Source organism: Sciurus vulgaris (assembly GCF_902686455.1).
Source record: "Sciurus vulgaris genome assembly, chromosome: 1".
Taxonomy (NCBI): domain Eukaryota; kingdom Metazoa; phylum Chordata; class Mammalia; order Rodentia; family Sciuridae; genus Sciurus; species Sciurus vulgaris.
The window spans coordinates 24603269-24625932 of NC_136461.1; the positions used below are offsets into that span (position 1 = coordinate 24603269).

The 22664-nt window shown below is 51.5% G+C and overlaps 2 protein-coding genes across 6 annotated transcripts in view; one reads left to right on the forward strand and one right to left on the reverse strand.

Moving 5' to 3' along the window:
* The window catches only part of CSMD2 (CUB and Sushi multiple domains 2), a 550277-nt gene that overhangs the window by 297736 nt on the left and 229877 nt on the right, over nt 1-22664 (reverse strand). The window lies entirely within an intron of this gene.
* On the forward strand, nt 7673-8254 carry HMGB4 (high mobility group box 4; the record flags this gene model as incomplete). The annotated part of the gene is made up of 1 exon (XM_079126777.1): nt 7673-8254. The coding sequence occupies one exon, from the start codon at nt 7673-7675 to the stop codon at nt 8252-8254; it is 582 nt and encodes a 193-aa protein (XP_078982903.1).

A 22664-nucleotide genomic window follows, 5' to 3' on the forward strand; every position in this document is an offset into this window, starting at 1 on the left:
AGCGAGGGCCTGACAACGTGAGCTGTTTTCTGCCCTTAGGTCTGAGAAGAGGGCTGGGGTCTTCTCAGTGCCTCCAACCCTTCCTTCAGAGGACAAGGAGTGAGCAGACCCCAGAGACCCTGGGGTAGATTTTCCTCTCTGGGGCCAGAACTGTGCTGGGGGGGAAGGACAGGATGCTGTGTGGCACCCAGAGCAACCAGCACACTTGGCCACCACCTCCCGGCTCCTGCTCCCCAGCCCTGCCCGCCTCCCTCCTGTTACTGGCAGAGGTGACTCAGGGAAGGAGCCTGCCCTGGCAGGGAGGTGGCCGTGGCCCGAAGAGACGCTATTTGGATGATGCTATGTGGATGACCTTCACCCCCACACCCACCGTCCTGGTGCCTCTGTGTGAGGTGAAGGCCCTGCAGCGAGCCTCAGAGGGCTCTAGCTGAGGGTGGAGACATAGCCACTAGCCCTCCTGGCCACGCCTTGTTGCTGCACAGCACGGGGGACTCGCGGGCCAAGGGACCACTGTGTGGGATAGAAAGCAGTTTGGGGCACAGGTTGAGCCCAGGGCTCTGGAGGGAGCCTGCCTGGCAACCTGAGCTCTCAACTTACTCTTTGGATAAGTGACTGACCTGCTTTGGGCCCAAGCTTTGCTGTCCACTTACTAAGATTAACAATAGTACCGACCACAGGGCGAGCTGTCAAGAGGGGGAAGTGGGAGGAGGCACACAGACCCCATAGCACAGGGCCTGCCCAGAGCAAGGACCCGGACACACTCACTAGTACTGTGAGGCCCAGGGCGTGCCAGAGCTGCACACGCACTAACAACAAACCACTGTCCATCCCCTCCCTGCCCCCTTGTGGAGTGTTAGCATCCACATATCAGGGAGAAGACTCCACCTTTGGTTTTCTGGGATTGGCTTCTTTCAGATAGCATCATAGTCGCCAGATTCAACCATTTACTGGCAAATGCCATAATTTCATTCTTCTTTATGGCTGAGTAATATTCCATCGTATATTTATACCACATTTTCTTTATCCAGTCATCTGTTGAAGGGCACCTAGGTGGGTTCCATGGCTTAGCTATTGGGAATTGAGCTGCTATAAACATTGATGTGGCTGCCTTACTGTAGTATGCTGATTTAAAATCCTTTGGATTAGACAAAGGGGAATAGAGGGAAAGGAGGGGGATAGGAACAGGAAAGACAGTGGAACGAACCTGACACAACTTTCCTGTGCACATATGAATACACCACAGTGAATCTCCACATCCTGTGCAACCTCAAGACTGGGGTCCTAGTTAGAGTAAGATACACTCCACGTGTGTATGAATGTGTCAGAATACACTCTACCTTCATGTACATCTAAAAAGAACAAATGAGAAAAGAATGCCCCCAGCCTGGGGCACAAAAGCCACACGTCCCTCTCTGTGCTGGCTGTGTTCTCTCTATGCTAAGGTTGGCTACCTGAGGCTAGAGCCATGGCCACCCTCAATAGCTCCCTGACTCACCTGTCACCTTCCTAACCAAGCAGATTGCTTCCCTTGGTAGTTCTAGTTGGAAAAAGCCCAAGGGAGGCCTCTGGTTGGTTCCGGTGAGAGATGCGTCCCTTCCTGGGCCAATGGCGTGGGTCTCATAAGGAGCCCATGATGGGTGTTTTAGTTGGCTTTTTTGTCACTGTGACCAAAAGATGTGCTAAGGGCAACATGAAGAGTAAGAGTTTATTTTGGCTCATGGTTTCAGGGGTTAGTCCACAGATAGCTGACCCCATAGCTCTGGACCCAAGGTGAAGTGGAGAGCGGCAGCTCAGGACACAGCAACAGGGGAGAGGGAGGGAGGGGGGGAGAGGGAGGGAGGGAGGGAGGGGGAGAGAGAGAGAAACTCTGTTCACCAGAAACGAAATATATGCCCCAGAGTCATGTCCCCCCAGGGACCTTCCTCCAGCCACACCCTACCTGCCTACAGGGTTACCATCGGGTTAATTCATATCCTGTGGATTAATCCACTGACTAGGTAATAACTCATAATCTAATCATGCACCTTTAAAGATTATTGTGGTGTCTCACCTTTGGGGGATACCTCCTATCTAAACCATAACAACTGGTTTGGGGACAGTTCTCCAAAAGAAAGAATATTCTCAAAAAAAGGGAGGGATGTGAGGCAGACCGGTCCCAAGATGTCCACATGATTGGAAGAGAGTCAGTGGAATGGACTGATCTGGGTCCTCACAAGAAGCTGTGGGGTATCCTCCCTATACGTGGTCCTCTCCTCCACCTAGTCTATACTTTGCTGGAGGTAACCAGGCTTGCTTGCCCCTCACCGTGTTGATCCTGTGCCTGGTCATCGGTCCCATTTCCTGTCTGGCTGTCCACCAGGCCATTGGGCTGGGGGCTGACATGTCACCCAGCCTTGCTCAGCCTCTGCCCTGGAGTGGATCCAGGCTCTGTGTGATGCTGGTGAAGTTCTGTGGGTTACCCGCTGGACCCAGAGCATCCCATGACCAGGAGACAAAGTGACTGGATCTGCCTGGAATGAGGACCAACTGGCATGAGAAAAGGCTTGCTTGAGTCCCTTTAAATGTTCAGATTTAGTCAATTTGTCCACCTTCCATCTGTTCACTTCCTGAAGCACCTGGCCTTGTTCCATCCTGGTTTCTTCCTCTCCTTGGCCTCAGCCACGGACGTCCCACACTCAGTAGAGGCCAAACACATGAACTGAGGAGGCAAACAGAACTGAATTTGAAGCCCAGTTTTGCCACTCCTTGCTGTGTGGTCTGGGACTGTCTGCCCCTCTCTCTCTCTCTCTCCTCCCTCTGCCTCTCTCTCCCTTTCTCTCTCTCCCTCTCTCTCTCAGCATCCAGAGATCATGCTCCTAAAGTGTTATCATCGTTTCATGGAAATACCATGGTTTCTCCTGAGTATCAGTCCCTGGCATGAGGTCAAAGCCAAGCCTGAGTCCTGCTGCTCATGGCCTTGCCCTGCCCCCGCCTGGCTTCTCCTGGGCAGGGAGCCTTCAGGGTGCATGTGCGTCCCTACGCTGCAGCCACTTCTCAAACTGTCGTCACTGGCCGTTGAAGAAGCAGCCGCACCACCCCAGCAACCCCAGAACTACAGAGATGCGCGCGTGCGTGAGTGAATGAACTGAGTGAATAGGAGTGAATTAATTGGTGCGAATGAGGGAATTAGTGACTTAATGAGTCAGCAAGTGAGTGAGGACGAGTGTGTAAAATTGAGTAGATCCTGCTCTCTGCCCCCTCCTCTAATCCAATAAGCGGCGGTGTAGATTTTTCATCTTTATTAACATAAGCGGGGGTTAAGAATAGCACGGGAAAAATTGCAGACCACCAGCTGCCGGAGAAAGATAATGTGATCGTTTCCTATGGCTGCTTGAATGAATTACCACCGATTTAGTGGCTTAAGCAACTTGAATTTATTGTCTTACGCTTTTGGAGGCGAGACGTCCAAAACAGATTTATTACTGGGGCCAAGATGGAGAGGTTGGCAGGGCTCCCCCTCTGGTGGCTCAAGGTTCCAGCTTCCAGTGGCCACCTTCATCTCTCGGCTTACTGTCTCTTTCTCCGCTTTCAAAGCCAACAGTTTATAGCATCATCAAGTCTCTGACTCTGAGCCTCTGCTTCTGTCACCCTGTCTTCCTTGACAGACCATCTTGCCCTCCTCTTCAGAGGACCAGGCAATGATGCCAGGCAGACCTCCCCATCTCGAGAGCAAAGTCCCTTCTGCCAGGGGAGGCAAAGGTTCACAGGTTTCCAGGATGTGGACATCGCTGCCACAGACATCTTGCTCGAGCCTAAGTTCAGTCCCTGAGTCCCACTCCAGGAGGAAGGACAAGAAGGGGACAGAGGACGTTTTGGGTGCTCTGCTAGGTACTTTGGCTCTGGTTGTTGTGGCTTGAGCGCTAGCACTTTGCAGAGCTAAGTAATGCCATGTGCCCCAGAATTTGAGGAATGCTTTGACAGAGGTGTGTCAGGGACAGACACCGCTGCAGGTGAGGGTCAACTCTGACCCTGGAATTCCTGGAGATGAGGGACAAAGTGCAGGGTGTTTAATGCTGGGTACTGGGGTATGGATTTTGGGGAAGGACACCATGGGGGCGAGATGTTCTCACTGTGACATTGGAGGAAGGGGGTGTGTGGTGGGTCACTACCGCCGTCCTCTGTGACCAGGCTGAGGTGGTGCCTGTTAGCTAGCTTCCCCCACTCTGAAGACAGTCCTTTGCCAGCCCACACTGCAGGGGCAAGGCATGCCAGCTGCTTGTACTCCCGTCATTTAAGTCTGGGCTTATCATCAACCTCGCTTCAGACACAGTTGTGAAAGCGTTAGACTTGACCACAGTTATCCACTGTAAAGGGCAGAGCTAGAATTTGAACTCATATCTGTCTGGCTCCAAGGGCCACGCTAGTTCCTCTTTGTGTTACTGCCACCAAGGAAAGGGGCTCTCACGGTCTCAGAGGGGACTTGCCCAGGCAGAATTTTTCCATTAGTAGGTCATGAGATCAGTCAGTGGATTGTATTGTGGATAACAAAAGAAGGTAGAGGAGACGAGCGGAATAGAAAATGAGAGGGTATCACACATGTAGTAAGTAGAATTTGGCACAATTTCTTATTTTTGTGACCTCTGTGCTGAGCTACCTTTATCCTTACACTGAGGATAAAAATAGCAGCCTGGGGTTGTTATAAGAATTAAATGAATGGATACACATTCCGGGCTCACGTAGTAAGCAGTAAATACATATTAGGCACACATGTGTTTTTAAGTGGGTCATGATGTAAAATGTATTTTTTACTGTAGACTGCAATTGAAATGCCTGAAAATACCGAACACATCTCTGGATCACAAGTCAGCAGATTTGTGATCCCCAGCCTACAGCCTGTTTTTGTAAATAAAGTTTTATTGGCACACTCTCACAGTCATTTGCATTGTCTATGGTGGCTTTTGAGCCACGATGGCAGACTGAGTACTTGGAGCAGAAACTCTGGTGCTCATAAAACTTAACATATCTACTGCCTGGCCCTCTAGCTCAATGCGCCTGCCTGGAGGTCATCTCAGAATGCAGGGATATGAGACGCCTCTTCCCAGGCCAGGTGTCCATCGCTCCCCAGCCCTGGAGGCACAGCCTCTGCAGGCTGCTCTAGGCTGTGTGACTGTGGACACTTGGGTCTCCAGAGGCGCAATGCCCTTCTGGTTTGGACTGACGCCTGCAGAGTGGAAGTCCAGTGTCATGGCACTTTGGGTCAGCAGGAAACAGATGGCAACTCAAATTAGAATAATTCCAGGAGCGTTTAATACAGAGATGATCTACAAGGGTGCAGGCTAGGTGCAGGAAAGTCGCTGGATATATGAAAGTGGCAGAGTCCTGAAGGCCAGTAGAGGCCTAGCTGTGACCAGCCTAGGCAGTAGGGGATAGGAGGAGGGAGCGATTCCTGAACCTGAAAGGGGAGTTATTTAGAGGGGACACCTTAGGAGGAGCAGAGACCTGCAGTGGAGGGACGGGAGCCAGCTCCCGGTGACCCTATGGGAAGGGAGCCAGGAGCACAGATACCCCAACCTCGCCTTCCTCCATCCCTGATCTCATAGGCCAAACTGCCAGGGAAGCCACAGGGCATGGGGCTGAGTCAGCTTCCCAGGACAGAGCCACGTGGAGAAGGGTGGTAAGGGGATATGGAAGGGCAGACTGACACCTGCCTGCACACTGACTTAGAAAGCCAGGTAGCACCTTCCCCAGCCCCTCAACCCAGGAACCCCAGCATCTCCCTTGTGAGCTGGTAGTTTGGCCTAACAGGTTGCCATAGCGCTCACTCTTGCTACCTCCTCCTGTATCCGCCAGCCTCCAGATGGTTATCATGGGGTTAATCTTCCTGGATCTTATCCTCAGGAGACGGGTAGGAGGTTACACCCAGAGGCACGGACAAACTGTTCTGTGTGAGTGTGCCTGTACGTGTGCGTGCCCGAGCAGCGTCTGATTAACATGTGTCGACTTTAGCTAAAGTTCTTCCTCACGTCCCATCTGTGCATCTCAGGAAGATTACTGTTCATCTCTGCAGCCCAGTTCAAGTCCAACAAACAGGTGAGCCAGCCTCTGGTCCCTTGAGAGGAAGAACCAGAGTGAAAGAAAACTACCTAGGCGATAAATATCCCCAGAGTAATCGCCCTCTGCCCCTGATGCCAACACACACACACACACACACACACACACACATTTCCACCATTGGCATCTGATATCCTAAAGGCCACCTGGAGGAGGGGCTTCCCTGGCTAGTTCAAATGCTTAGTTGATGAGAAACATGGGCTCACAGGGAGGAAGGGCATGATTTAGGCAGTGTGACCAGCTGTGGCAGAACTGGGGCCAGAATGCAGGACTGGGGACGCCAATCATTTTCTTTTTCTTTTTTTATCATGGAGTCCTGAGAATGGATTTGGCAAAAAATGTAAAATGGGATCTGGTCTCAGGCAAGTGTCCTTGTCAGGTTCAGCAGCTGAGACCATGCCTCTGCACCCTGGAACCCAGGATACAGCTCTAAGCAGGCAGGAGGAAGCACAGGCTTGAGGTAGACAGCGCCAGTCCAAATCCACGCTCCCAGCTGCTAGTAGCTGTCTTGACCACTTGTTATTTCTTATGTCAATGAAACTGTTTTCTCATCACATAAATATGACACTTATCACCAACCACTGAGTTGTATTAAATCCAATTCCACATAAGCAAGTACGGTGCAGGGTCTGAAGGTCAGCAAACAACATTTTTCTTGTCTTTTCCTTCCAACCGGAAGCTGATGGAAATACTTGCAACTGCTTTTACAGAAGACGGAAGCCAGCTAGTTTGAATGTGGCGGTTAGAACTTTGTGCCTAATGATAGGGAACGGGGACCCTCCATGGGAATGTGGGGAGGCCAGGATACTACCGCTTTCTGATGGACTCAAGAATAATTAATAAAACCCCAAGTTTCTCTTCCCTCTTTTCCCTCAAATTTCTTCAGAGAAATGAAGAGTTCAGACCCATAGCCTGAGTGCTCAGGTTTTAAATTAGACAACTTTGTCCTGACAGGAACCGAGTCACAGCTGTCATAGCCGATTATTTTTAGAGTTACTACTAAACCCTCTGTACAGTATGAGCTGCCACTGTTCAAGGCAAACAGAAAGACTTCACATTTTATCATGACAGCTCGGGGGCCATCCACCCCCTTGCCTTCATTATTTCCAGCCCATCTTTGGAAGGGATGATGCGGCACCCTGACACTCTTACAGCGAGGGAGGCAGACCCTTGTTACTACACCCGGAGATTTAAAGCCCTCAAAGCAGAGAAAAGCCTGCTGCCTCCAGGAAGCCAAGCAGGATTGTTCCCAGAGGAATTAGCTGCTCCATAGCTGCTTGCTTTGGATAAACCACTGTCACTCAGAAGAGGTGACCCTTGTGTAACCAACCAATCAGGGCCCCTGTATGCAAACGCCCACAAGTGCTGGCCAGGGTTGGCCAGTTTGCGAGTGACGTCACAATTCTCTTCCTCTGACCCAACAATACCACCATCATTGAAAAAGGCCAACCTCAGACCGCGGCTCTTACAGAGAGAAGAATTCACCACAAGCAGAGCACCTTCTAGATTGCTCCTGGACTTGCAGACAAAAGTCTCTGCTGTCCAAGGTACTGAATCCCGAAAAAAGCATGATCTTGTGAACATGGGAAAAGAAGCCCAGCTGAGGCCCAAGGTGAACGTCTCTTCTTACATCCACTTTCTGCTGAATTACAGAAACAAATTCAAGGAGCAGCAGCCAAATACCTACCTTGGTTTTAAAGAGTTCTCTAGAAAGTGTTCGGAAAAATGGAGATCCATCTCGAAGCACGAAAAGGCCAAATACGAAGCCCTAGCCAAGCTGGACAAAGCCCGCTACCAGGAAGAAATGATGCATTATGTTGGCAAGAAAAAAAAACGGAGAAAGCGGGACCCCCGGGCTCCCAGGCGACCTCCATCTTCCTTCCTCCTCTTCTGCCAAGACCACTATGCCCAGCTGATGAGGGAGAACCCTAACTGGTCAGTGGTGCAGGTGGCGAAGGCCACTGGGAAGATGTGGTCTGCAGCAACAGAAATGGGAAAGCAGCCCTATGAGCAGAGAGCAGCTCTCCTGAGAGTTAAGTACTTTGAGGATCTTGAAATGTACCGTAAACAGCACCATGCCATGAAGAAGAACTTCCTGGTTAAGAACCAGCAGAAAGGCAAAGCCGAGTTGGGAAAAATGGATGGATCCAGTTTGAAGAAATAAAGTGCCATTGAACCATACTGCCTGGCCCTGTCTCATGGTGGAGTTTGCACAGAGGTTGCCACTGTTGGGGAAGTGAGTGGCTTTGGAGGGAGGTTGGGACTGGGTAGGTGTGGGGGTGGCTTGGAGATGGGTGACACCCGGTGGGGTGGAGCAGAGATATGAAGATTGTTGTCAGAGCTGGGCGCAGTGGTGCATGCCTGTAATCGCAGCGGCTCGGGAGGCTGAGGCAGGAGGATTGCTCCAGCAATGGTGAGGCGCTAAGCAACTCAGTGGGACCTGACTCTAAATAAAATACAAAATAGGGCTGGGGATGTGGCTCAGTAGTTCAATCCCCGGTACAAAAAAAAAAAAAAAAACAAAAAAAAAGATTGGAGTCATTGAGACAGAGCCCCAGGTTTTAAGTGGTCATCCAGGTTGGAAGACCCTCCTAGGATTGGGGTCAGCTGTGGGAAGAACACCAGACCCGGCTCTGGTGGGGGGGACGATGGGCCTGGAGCTCAGACTAGGCGGAACTCCAGATCCCATCTGAGAAACACGACAAGACTCTCACCAGGAGTGCATCCTATGTGGCACCAAGCCCAGCGAAGATCAGGACGCTGGACCTCAGATGGACCAGCAGGGACCCGGGGTTTCTCCAGTCATTCTGGGTATGAGATCTCCAGCGAGACTGAGCTTCCCTTAGTGAGCCAGGATGGAACTCTGGGGGTGTCCCCTGGTAAGGAGGAGACTAGAGGCTGATCTGGCTATAAAATGAGGTCTCTGACTGCAGCTCTCAGGCTTGGGAGCACGTTGACTATATGGCCCCCTGGCACCCATTCCTCCTCCTCCTCCATCACACAGCCTAACTCCCTTTTGTGACTCTCTCTTGTGACCAAGGCTGGATCAGAGGACAGAATCGCTCTGACCACACTCAGTGATGGGCATGTGACCTACGCTGGCCTGATCAGAGCGAATCTCAGGGATCTGTGTAGGAGTCTTGGGAAGGGTGGAGCTCCCAGAGAGGCTGCCAGCCAATTGCCATCCACCAGCCTGAGACCTGGGCCACAATGGTAGCGTCCCTGAGCATCCATCCTCCTAGACTTCACGCTGAAGGTGAGACTGCATGCTTCTTTTTTTTTGAACCTAGGATGGTATAAGTTAGGTTTTCTGTTACTCGACAGTAACTGGACATGAATCAGACGGTGTCAGAAGTGTCTGGACAGTAGCTTTTTTTTTCAGGCAACCATGTACTGTGGACAATGTTCCATACCAATCAAAGTGGATTGAAAGAGGAAAGGGTGAAATAGTTCTCTTGACTTCCTGACATCACAAAGGCTGGGCCCAGGTGCTGAACTGATTTTCTGTCCCTGGGTTAGGCATGTGACAGATGCCCGGCTCCACCCCTAACCCCACTTTCTGCTCCTCGGTACCATTTGAACATTTACTTTGGAAATAAAAGTAAAAATACAGAGTTTCGGAAAGTCTTTTAGAATTGCATGAGTCATTAGGGCTGAGTGGCAAGAGAGTGACTTAGAAATGTATTGTCTGGAATCAGGCTGTTTAACAGAGGAGCCTCAAGTGCCAGGTCCCCTGCTGGGCACGGGGAGGTGCCACATGGACTGCTGTGTCCCTGCCCGGTGAGAATGTTCCTTCTGATGACAGAGAGGGGCTTTGCCTGAATTGCAGCACCTGAAGCCTTCCCGGAGGAAGCAGCCTCCCTCTGCTCGGCCACTGTCCTGACGTTGGCAAAGTTCCTGCTCCCCGCCGCCCACAGCTGCCGTTCCAACCTGGCTCCGCTTCCCCTCCAGCCCATCCCCCACCCTCTCAGGAGACACCCTCATTTTCTGCTTCATCGAGAAAACAGAGATCATCAGACTTAAGTGCTCTCAGCTTTCTTTCTCAAAATGTGCTTCGCCCCTTCCTTTCCTGTGGTCTCAGGTCTCATGGGGCACTCTAGTCCTCCTCCTTTGGCTTCTTCCTGGCCCTTCCTCTCTCAGGCCCCTGCTCCTCACTGCAAGAATGCTGAGCCGTTGGTCTCTACGTGTGCACAAGTGAACTTCATGTTTGTTCCAGTCTGAACACTGGCAGGACCCTGGGCCAGTGCACATTCCTCTGAGACTTAGGCTTCTGATCTGTGGGATGGGATGATGCCTGCCTTGCGGGGCATTTTAGTGATTGAATATGTAAAAGTATCTGGCACAGTCCTGAACCCCTGATAGGTACTATGGTACCTCTAGGGTGGTGGCTCCATGATTCCCTCCTTGGTGTCTATACCCTTGCTCAATCTCCTCCCATTAAATGTGGGCTTGCTTCTGATCAAGAATCTGGCAAAGGAGAGGGATGTCACTTCCTTGGTTATGTAATGATAAGTAATACTCCCTCTTGCTAGCTAATCTGCTCTAGAGACTCTCCTCGCTATTCAGTGAAATAAGGAGCTGAGTTTAGGAAGTCCAAGTAGCAATGACCTGTAGGAAATCTTTAGCAGCTGAGGACAGCCTCAGGTCTACAGCCAGCAAAGAATAGCTCTCAGCCCTGCATGCCAGGAACTAGATGCTACAGCAACCACGCAAGTGGGGCATGGATCCTGCCCCAGTGCAGTCACCGCTGAGAACCCAGCGCCAGCAGAAACCTTGTTTGCAGCTGGATTCAGCTATTACTGGACCTCTGACCTGTAGAAACTATATACATGGATGTTTACATGTGTAAATGTTTAAACTGTATAAACAGATTTTTAAAAACTTGTTATACTTGACAGTAGAATGCATTTTGATACATCATACATAGAATATAACTTCTCATTCTTCTGGTTGTACATGATGTAGAGTTACACCAGTTGTGTAATCATATACATACACATGGGGTAATAATCTCCTATTCACAGCTCAACACCCCCTCTCTGCCATCGCTCCTCTCTGCTTAATCCAAAGCACCTATTTTTACCTAGTCCCCCACCGTGGTGAATTAGCATCCACATAGCAGAGAAAATATTTGGCCTTTGGTTTTGGGGGATTGGCTTATTCTGCTTAGCATGATATTCTCCAGCTCCAACCATTTATCTGCAAATGCCATAATTTCATTCTTCTTTAAGGCTGAGTAATATTCAGTTGTGTATATATATATCACATTTTCTTTATTCATTCATCTGTTGAAGAGCACCTAGGTTGGTTTCATAGCTTAGTTATCGTGAAGTGAGCTGCTATGAACATTGATGTGGCTGAGTCACTATCGTATACTATTTTTAAGTCCTTTGGGTATAAACAGAGGATAGGGAGAGCTGGGTCAAATGGTGGTTCCACCCCAAGTTTTCTGAGGAATCTCCATACTGCTTTCCAGAGTGTTCACACCAATTTGCAGTCCCACCAGTAATGTATGAGTGTGCCTTTCGTCCCACATTTAATCCATTAGGTTTGTGGCAACTTGTTACACAGCAATAGGTAACTAATACATTGCTCAATAAATCCCAGCTTCCTCAGTTCTGGAAGAGACTGCCTCATCCTCTAGTCTATACTCGACCCGCCTAGTTTCCCTTCCTTGAAGGCTCCCTGACACCGCAGTGCTGTATAGATCCAGACTGTCTCTGTGCACTGGTTCCCGTGGGGCTGCCTTGTTCCCAGTCTGAACTGTGGGGCTTGGTGGGCAGCAGCTGGGGGTGGACCACGCCTCTCTAGGAAGAGCCCTCCAGCCACCGCTCTCTGGTTTCCTGTGTGATGAATTATGGGAATGTGGGGAGCCAGGGCAGACTCCTCCCAAGAGCGTGCAGCGCCCCTGCTGGAAAAGAAGCCCATTACAGTCTTTATGAAGAAGATAATGGGAGGCGGGAATCTGCCAGCTCCTAAGGACCACAACCTAAAGATGTGGAAGGAGAGGAGGGACGGGTGGCCGGTGGGGTGCCTAGACCTAAGATAAGAGGAGACCCTGGGCGAGAGGAGAGCAGGCAGGGAATCGGGAGCAGGGCCCACCGGCCAGGTCTACTCGGCTGGGCCCAGGTGCTCTGTCTTTGGGAAAAGGGAGGCAGAGCCTCTGGGTCCATCGTCACCTTAATGACAGACCCTCCCCCGGGATCCTGTGCTCACATAGTCATGAATTTACTTATTCAACGCATATTTATGTAAACCTTATGCCAGCAACATAGCAGCAACTACTTTGGTGCTAGGGATACAGGAAGATCTCTGATCCCCTGCATTCCAGGGAGGGAAAGAGAGACAACAAAGAAGTCAATGAATAAACACACCAGATCGATTTTTGGATAGTGTCGAGCACTCTGAAGAAAATCAATGAGAGGAGGAGTGGAGGGCACTCGGGATGGGCAGTCAGAGGCTCTCTGTGGATGATGTTTGATTTAGACTTATAGGCCAAGGAGCCAGACATGCAAAGTCTGAGGAAGAGCCCTTCGATCAGTGAGGGGGCAAGTGCAAAGGTCCTGGGGCAGGAGCAGGTGTGGCATGAGAGGAACAGAAGGGAGGCCAGAGTGGCTGAAGTGTTAGCATTGGTGAGATATCCCTGGGACAGGTACGGGCCTTGGCAAGAAATCCATCTGGAGATCGAAGAGCAACAGGCGTCCAGAGGAGTGTCAGCAGTGGGGAGCTGTGTGTCCATCTTTGACATCCTGTTCCTGGTCGTTCTAGGCTTCAGAGACTATCAACTGCCAATGAGGAAATGCTACCCCTGCAATGACTGCGAGAGAAAGAGGCTCGACTAGAACACTGAGCCCGTGGCGTCTGTTCCCCTTCTGAAGCAGAGATGATAAGGGGCCTCCGCTTGGGACTCCCTGGGGCAGCTGTAAGCTAAAACTCGAAGGTTGGGGTGGGGTGCTGGAGAACTCCTCCCTCCGGGATTTCTTTTCCTAGGAATGGAAGTGGCAGTGGGTGGCAGGGGTTCCAGGAGAGCCCTTCTCCAGGACCTCGGATTTCCATGTGGGGCGACCGCCACTGCAGCAGAGCCCCGCGGGGCGTGCTAGAGCTCAGATGCACCCCTGCCCGCCAGTTTGCCACAGCATTTCTGGGAACGGGACGCAGCCGCAGCGATGACCAGAGGCTGCTCCTCCCTCTGGCAGCTCCTCCTGCACTCAGTGGGGGAGGCAGGAGGCTGCCTGGGCTGCTGTGCGCAGGCAGGACCCCAGCCCGCTCCGCCCCTCTCTCGGCTCTCTCCTCGCTTCCGCTCCCCTCCTCCCAGTCCCTCGCTGCAGTGTGTTCAGATCTGCCTTCTATTCAGTTCATCAGCCATAAAGGTGACACGCTGCTCCTCCTCTGGCTTTCTCCTGTGCCTGCCAATTGATTCTGTGCTTGAGAGGGAAATAAGTATATTTTATTTATTGGGTTTCCCTCAAATCCCAACAGAGAAGTTGATCCCAGTTGCAAAACAATCGATGGGCATCTGGGTGGTTCAGTCACACCGGGATCTGGGATTTAGCCTCCACTAACATCAATTGACTGAGGGCAAAAAGGTCCGGGTCCCAGGCCCCAAAGACTGGAGGTGAGGTCCATGCATGGGGTGAGGTCACCAGAATGAGGTCACAAAGGCAGGGCGCCCCTGTCATGTGACCTCTCGTTACAGCTCACAAGCAGTGCCTGCCCTTCAGGTGTGCTGAGAACAGATTCGGTTAGGGACAAGGCTGTAAATGGGGTCTGGTGTGGGACAAGTGTCAGAGGGAGGGGGTGCCTACCCTGGTCTCTGCAGGATGCTTTAAGCAGGTGAGAACAATCCAGAAAGAGAGTTTGGAGCTGTAGAAAGCTCTGCTAGCGGCCCAAGGGAGGATGGACACGTGGCAGGGCTGACCCTGACCTCTAGGCGGGGTTGCCAGCGACAGGATGAGCACTCTGTCACTCGGCCAGGCCCTGCCGCAGTTGCTGGCCAATAGCCCACCCTGCCCAGGGCTCCCTTCCGGAGCCTTCCTCTGCTCTGCCTGGCTGAGCAGTTCTCCAGCAACAGTGAAACGCTCCGTGGGTGCTCTTTCCCCCCAGGGTCTGACGGGCATCATCGGGCCATGGAGGCCTCGCTGGTCACGCCGCCCTGAGCTCCCGGAATGTTCCCTGTGGCCCCCATCGTCTGATGGTCACCTCCTCGTGCGCTCCCGTCCCTGGAACGGGGCTGGACCTGGGCACTCGACTCTAACGGACAGATCGGGGCGAACGTGTCCCGACGTCACTTCGGATATCAGGCTACAGAAGCCTGTGGTTTTTCTCTCGCGCTTGCTTGCAGCAAACTGACATGTTGAAAGCTGTCTTGTGGAGAGACTCGAGTGGCAAGGCCCCCAGAGTGGCTTCTGGCCAACGCTCCTGAGCGCCGAGGCCCACAGCCCCCCAGTCTGCAGGGTGCAGGATCCTGCCAGGAACCGCAAGTGAGCTTGGCTGCAGATCCCGCCCCGGGTGAGTCTTGAGGTCCCTGCAGCCCCAGGGGCACCGGCACCACAGCCTTGTCATAGACCCAACTAAGACGCACCTGGTTCCCCAAGCAGAGAAGCCAGTCCGTGTCATTTCGTGTCACTGAGACTTGATGCCATTTGTTACAAACTGGAATGGGTGATGTACGTAGACTTCAATATCAAGAGAAAGATACTGTCATGCAATACACCTAAAAAATGGGAGCTGGTTTTGGAAGGAGGAGGTGGGCAGGGGCTGGGGGTACCTTGAGGTCTGAGAAGTCCCCAGTGTCTCAGAGGCACTGCTCACAGAAATCCAGACTTTGAAGATGCTTCTGGTGATATGTCTTTGGAAACTGGAAGAAGGGGATCCTTGCTTTGTGGTCAGAAGCTGAGTGGCAGCACTTCTACACTTACTGGCATGGAGGACATGGGCCTGATACACTTGAGAATCTAGCTGCAAAGACACCCAAGCAAAGGGCTGAACATGGACTTCTTTTGATGTTTGTGTAAGAAGACAAGAAACGCTGTCCAGCAGCAATGAGCCAGGATTTGCTAGTTTTGAAAGCTCTCAGACTCCAAGACAGCAAAAGATGCTAAAATTAAGAAATGGCTTTTGAGCACCGATAAGAAGTGGTCTGAAGATAAAGCCGAAGGTGTGATTGTGTCGCCTTTGGTTGCGATTGCACGAAGATCAAAGAATGGCGGTGTTATTCCGTCACACAAAGGGCCTCTAAAGAGATCAAGGTGGGTCTTATAATTCTTTGAGATCAAACAATAGGGATGCTGGGAAGCAAAGAGCTGTTTCTCGGTCCTCTTAATGGGAGGCCCAGGTAAAGGAAGGGTTTAGTTTAAATAAATTTATGGGTGTGACTTGTGCATAGTGAGACTCTCAGTGAGATTTATGGGAGACCCACAATGTTTTGGGGAAAACTATTAGCAGAAGAAACACTGATCACTGTGATGGAAAGGAACAGAGATAAGACGAGATCAAAGGGGGCGTTGGAACACAGTTCTCCGCAGGAAGCAGACCGAAGAACCATGTCAGCTTCAAACACATGCTCTCTTTCATGAAAAGGGAAGGGCAACTCGGAGGGAGGGAACCAGCGCTTAGAAGGTGGAACTAAGAGTCACAGAGAATCCGTCCCTGGCTTTGGAACTCAATCAAGAAACTTGCAGCACTTCTGGCTGGATTTCAAAATTGTTATGGACCAATGACTTCGTGAGTCACCTTCTCCCCTTAGTGGGCAGGAGTGTCAATATCTGTGACCCTACTTCTCTCCTACTAGTGTATGTCAAGTACCTGAAGACAAATAATTTATCTCTAGCTTCCAAGTCACCAAATCTAGAGTAATAGTTTTCTAGAGCCTGTACTTAAGCAGCCTCATCCAAGAGCTTCATCCACATCTGGACCTGATTCAGAAGTTGAGAGTCTGGATTTTCCCTTGGTGCTGTCAAGAAATGAGATCTCTGGAGGCCTTGGGAAGGAGTGAGTATAATTTGTAGGTGGAAGGGCCCACGATCATTGAGAACCAGGTGCAGGTTGTGGTGGGCAGCTTCAAAAATAACTAGATGACCCCTGTTCTCCTGTATCCATGCCCCATGCAATCCTCTGTCTCTGAGTGGGCTGGACACAGCGACTTGCTCCTAGTAGACAGAACACACCAAAAGCCCTGAGAAAGGACGTCACTTCTGATGTTAGGTAACGAAAGAGTATGATTTCAGTCTCCTCCTCTCTCTTTGGCTTGCTCTCATGCAGCAAACAGCTGGACTAAAAGCTGTCCCAGGGAAGGGAACTGAGGATGGTCTCTAGTCAATAGCAAACAACCACCTGGGTGAGCTGGGAAGCAATCCTTTCCCCCAGGTGAGCTTCGAGGTGACTGCAGTCCTGGTGGAATGCAGCCTTATAAAAATTCTAAGTGAGAGAACCCAGCTAAGCCACACCTAATGGTTGACACACAGAAAATACAAGATAAGAAATGTTGCTCTATGCTACTAAGTTTTGGGGCAAGATGTGATGTGCCAGTAGAGGCTGAATGCACCCACCCCAAAGCCTTGCTATACTGTATTTCCCCCAGAGACACTACCCACTCCCTATTAGAGTCCTAGGGCCTTTGCACATGCTATTCCAGGCCAGGATCATCCTTTCTACCTTTAAGATCTGGGAGACTTCTACTTGTCTTACAGGCCTCAGGTGAAGTATCCCTTTGTCCAGGAAGCTCTGTTTGACCTTTCCACCCCAGCCTGTGCTCTCACGAAAGCTGATGCAAAACCATATATATGTAAGTCCACAATAAAATCAATGCGTAGCATATGGTAACCATCCTTTGTCTCTGCAGCTAGTGAAGGAGGTCAAGAACCTTGCCTTAAGTCATCTCAAATGCAATATTTCACAGAGTAAAATAATGATGGCAAACTTTCCTTGAGTGTCTACGCTGTGCCCTATACTGTTTGAAGCAATTTAATACAACAACCTTACTTAATTAAAAAATCCCTAAGAGGAAGGCACTTTTATTTGCTGCTTTGTGTGGTACTGGTGATGGAACGCAGGGCCTTTCCCGTGCTAGGCAAGTGCTCTGCCACTGACCTACACCCCAGCCAGGAGGCAATTTGAACACCCCATTTTGCAGACAAGGAACTTGGACTCCAGGGAGGCGCTTGGTTCATGCTTGTTGGGAAAAGAACCCTTGACCCACGAGAGACAGCTCGCTCCTGCCTCCTGTCCTATGCCTGGCAGAGGCAGGTCCCCCTACTCTCAGGAGCTCTGTGCAAACACCAGAGTGGGGCCAGGGGTCCTCCCAGGCACCCGGACCATGCTCTACACTCCACTGGCAGCCTGGTTAGGTGTTTGCAGCGAAATTCCTGGCCCCGCCCTTGGAGCCTGGGCGGGAAGGCTTGGTGGAGCCCCGGAGTTCGACACGCACCCAGACCACACCCCAGCTCCTGGCTGGCAGCAGCGTCTGGCTCCCGGGCCGAACGAGCACTTTGCTCTCTTCTCTCCCTGTCATCACGAATCACGGAGATTCCCCAACACATGCGGCTCTGTATTTTTAATGCATTATCTGCAATCAGCAGCCGTGGGCGTGGAAGAACTCTGGGGTCCCTGGGGCCACCCCTCGCCGAGGCGTGTGAGCACATTTGCGCGGGAGTCTGGCTGAGCTCCTCGGGCCCACGCGGCCCGGCCAGGAGGCGAGGGAGGTCCGCAGGCAGAGCCCCTCCTCTGCCAGGCGCTCGGCCCTCATGTCGCTCCTGGCAGCCTGCCCGCCCCGCCCCTGCACACTGAGCCTCCTGCCGAGATGCCCTGCTCGGGACAGGGCAGACGGCAGTCCCCTGGGCCCTGGGGAAAAGTGGCTTTGGTAGGTTCCAGGTCCGCAAGGAGAAGGGGTGAAGATCTGAGGAAGGCGGAAGGAGGCGATGCCAGGGTGCGCCGCAGAGGCCATCCGCGGGGACTTAGGGGCAGGTGCGGGCCACTGACAGAGTCCACGGGGCTCCCCCGCTCCGCCCAAAGCGGGAGGCGGCTTTTGTAATAAATGCTAATTACTCGGATGTGCTGGGTGTTTACTAGGTACCAGGCCCCATTTCGAAGTGCCCTGTAGGCATCATGAGGTCTAATTTTGGAGGCAATGGCAATGTCCCCTGTCTCCATCCTCCATCCCAGCAAAAGAACACCAGGAATCCGCCTGTGGCCAAACTAACTTAGATTCATTGGCTGGTGGCAGCCAGGGGGTCGCACATCACTGGGAACCAGGTAGGAAAGTGCCGGGAAGAGCGGCTTCAGGGCCAGGACTTGGGGGTGCTGGGGTGGTTTGGGGATGGCTCGGGGAAGCAGAACTTTGGCTGGGATCCGCTGCCCCCTACCCCCCAAGCAGGTGTGATTCTACAAATGGGAACTTAGTACATTCAATCTAGAAGGTGCGTGTGTGCAGGAGGGTGCTGAAAACAGGTAGAGTCACAACCGGTAAAGAGGCAGGCATCAGTCATGTCAGCCAGAATGGGGCCGGAGAGGCTGCGGGGTAGTTTTGCATTTTGGATGATGTTCTTATTTTGTCTGCGTTCAGACATGACTTGGAAGTGGTCTTGTTTTTGTCTTAATCCATCGTGGTCACAGAGTGGCCTCGTCTGGTGGTGACATTCTGCAAATTATTTATGGTCACCCAGAGAAGCCCAAGGCCCGGGTGTGGGTGCAGGCCAGCTCTCGGCAGCACACGGCTTGTCTGCTGGCTGGGTTTCTGACAGCCAGGGGTTGATGTTTTCTTAGTTTCGTGGGCCAGTATCTGGAAACAAAGGAAGTGAAGCTCAGAGGGATCGAGTAACTGGTCCAGGTTGTCACAGCTAGGGCCACCAAACTTCCAGTGGGTTCCAGGAGCCAGTAGAAGGTGGGTAGGGATGGGCCATGATGGTGGCAGCAGGCCTGACCATCTGGGGAAGTGTCACAGGGTGAAATGGGAAAGAACACTTGATTTGCAGAGATCTCCATCTAAGGAATCTATCCCTGCCACTTATTAGCCGTGTGGCCCTGGGCGATTCAGTAAACATCAGAAATTCAATTTCTTCTTCTGCATAATAGAAACATAAAAATCTGCTTCCCAGGCTTTTGTGAGGATAAAAGGAGTAGATGTAGTATAAAGGACCTCAGCAATACCTGGGGACTACGAACCACTCTGAGCACCTATGGATGACAGGCATGGTTCAAAGTACCTTATGTGACTAATCCATCAAATGCAGTGACCCCAAGAGAAAGCTTAAAGGTGAGACAATGGCAGCACAGAGGGGTTTAGCAACTTGTCTGAGACCACACAGCCAACGGAGTAGAAAAAATTGGGCATTCTGGCTAGAGCGTCCTCACGCGACCCCTTCTCATGGTAGCTATGGGGCTCTTTCCCTTCCCGTGCTGCTCTGAATCATGAGCTCCCAGACTCCAGTCATATTTTGATGGAGATTTAATGCCCAGGAACTCCCCAGGCCCCCGACTTCTGCTTGTGGCTGGGTCTAAACCGCTTGCTTGGCTCTGGTTCGGAGAGCATTCATTTCCTTTCAGAAGGTCAAAACATTCTTGGCAGGACAGATAATATAGATTCAGGCCGTTGCAGTGGATAGATCAAATAAAACATAGTATTGCCTTATTGGTATTTCCGCTCCTTCCAGTAAGCACTAAAGTCAGAGGAAAACATTGGAAAATGAGTAAAAACTAAAGAGGTGGGGGGTGACCCAGTGCTGCGGTCCAGCCATCTTTTGGCAAGACCTTCTGTGGGTGGAAGGCAGGTGGCTGCCAAGAGGAGATGGGTCAGACTTTGCTGGTTTCCTTTCATCCTGAAAAGTGGCCTTGAAACACAGCTTGGCCTCCCAACAGCCCGTTGAGTGGGCTCCTGGGTGGCTTCACAAGTTCCAGGAGAATGGGAAGCCGGGTCACCTGGGCCCAGAGACGGCAGGAACCCAAGTACTCTCTGCCTCTGACTACCCCACCTCTTGTACTCACTCCACTGCCACCAGGGGGCGCCGAAGGCCCGGAACTCACATCAAAATTCCCTCTGCTGTTTGATGCAATCCCAGATCATCACCATCAACCTCTTTGAGGCTCATCTGTTCTTAATTACATCTCCAAATCCCAAGGCATTACAACTCGGAGAATTTGGGGAATTTAGCTACTTAGAGGATTCGTAATAATCACAGTAATCCTTGGTATTTACTGAGCTCCCTTTTGCAGACTGCAAGCCAGTTAGACAATACTGGAGTGGCGAGGACGACTCGGAATCACTCTCGAGTTCTCCTCACAGCGTGCCCGGGCCTCTGGTCTGCATTATTTTGCTTAGCTTAAGGAGCTGGATGAAAAGAGTAATTTCCTCCATTACCTCCTGGGGGAGACCAAAGAGGAGAGAGGGAGAGAGAGAGAGAATGGAAACGAACCTAGAGGTACCGCTTGGGCTCCCTGCCCTCTCCTGGGGACTGCTCTGCTGCCCATCCCATCACGTGGGGAGGGGCCTTGGTGGCCGTGCTCATGCCTGCAGAGCTGCTCCTTCCTTGCACCAGCTGACTGGACAAAGAGTGGACCCTTGACTAAAGATGGAGCCAGTCAGATTGTCCTGCTTGAAAATCTGAATAAGAGCTGTAGAAATGGAGTCGGTCAGCTGAGTTCCTGGAGCTATTTGGAAGGACTGGTCAGGACCACGTGTACTGACTAACAAGCAGAGAAATGGGGAATAACCCATGTGGTACCTGAGAGTTGATTCCAGAACTTTCCACCCCATGCATTTGTTCAATCAAGCCCTGGATTCCGAAGGCAGAAGTCGCCCTGTGAGCCACTGCTGGCGGACGGCGAGCCTTTGGAAACAACTCGAAATGCCTGCTCTGTTTTCTTGGACTCAGCATGCCTTTCCTTCACCTCCAGCAGAGATGATCTGTGGGCTCCGTGGACGCGAGATGAGAGCCACCATTCTGCCCCGCTCATGGGGACAGATGTCACCCCAGGTGACTGGGAGACCAGCTTGTGGGCAGGCCATCCCAGAGACCCCTGCTGACTTTTATCAGAAGCCAACATGGGCCTCCCCAGAGCTGCTGGCATGTTGGGCACGGCTGCTGCTGACCTCCCCAGCTTGGGGAGGAGGACTGAGTGACACCCTGCACAGAAGCCATTGTTACGACACGGCACAGCCACCTGCTTCCCCCACGGATCTGACAGTGGCGGCAAAGGGCTGAAAGCAGCGGACGGAGGCCCAGGGAGCACAGCTCCATGAAGAGTCCTCATTGATCCATTTACCTGCCTGACGGCTGCCTAGACTCCGTGTTTGAAAGGTACCATGGAGAGTCAAAGCTGGAAGGGCACCTTAGGGAGGCCTCGGGACACCACAGGATTGTCACAGATGGAAAAAGCAAGCCCCACAGATGCTATTGAGATGTGACCTTTCCAATTTCAATCAAGGGAATCCAAACAGCTGCCATTGTTTAGGGGATGGCCCTGGGGAGCAGGGAGGGGGCCGAGCCGTCTAGCCCTGTGTTCCCCACAGGGAGGAAAAGAGAGAATATATATTATATGACCACATAGGGCTGAATCACAGGCTCTTGGACTCAAAGAAAAAGCACATTCTTGCCACCAAGGTAGCAGCATGTTGTCACTCATCAGAACCCCCAGTGGCCCAGCTCCATAGGGCACAGGTCAGCACACTCACAGATTCTCCCCACCTGGGTGTTCCAAATAAAGTGTGGGCCACTGGGGCTCCTGGGAGGCCAGCTCTGGTCTAGCCTTTGCTCAGCCCCACCCCCATCTAAGGTGGTGTGGGATTACCCCTGGGGTCCCTGCAGCCTGGGTAGTGAACCACCCCACCTAAATGCGGCCCATCTGCCTGACGGGTCTCCTTCAGTCTCTGGTCCCTGTTCTTGTTCCTCCTTGGGTTGGGTGGAGGTCAAGCTCTGGATGACTCCATTCTCTTGAGGGTTGGGATTTATCCTCCTCCTTTCTATTTATCCACAAGTATCCCCTATCTAAAATTCACACAAGCACTTGACTCATATGCCCACCTGGGGCCCTTACACTTTGCTTCTCAAAAATGTCAGCCCAGATAAGGGTAGATTTTGCCTTACTTCCTTGGGTGGTTGACAGGGAAGCTGTCAGTCTCTCTCCGGTCCCTGCCCTAACCATCACCAGCATAATCATAAACACCAGTTTTAGAGGAAGAAAGAACTGACTTTGAATTCTGTACACACCACTGACTGTCCACAGGAACTTGGGCAGGTTCCCTAGCCCTATTCTTCTGAGCTACATTTCCCCTGCCCATGTTAAGAAGAGATTAGGACCTCTTCGACATGGCTGGTATAAGGTAAATGAGAGAATAAATGAGATAAACTCAGCACAGTTCATCACATCTAATGCTAATACCTAACATTGGCCGAGAACTTTCAATATGTTAAATTCTATGCAAAGTGCCTCAAAAGCATTACCTTATTTAATCTGCACAATTATCCCATGAGATCCCATTATCCCGATTTTTTATAGGGGGGAGCTGAGACTTGAAAAGTTAAGAAAATTGCTCACAGTCAACAGTTGGTCAGTGGTTGAGAAGCACTGATTGTGACCTCATG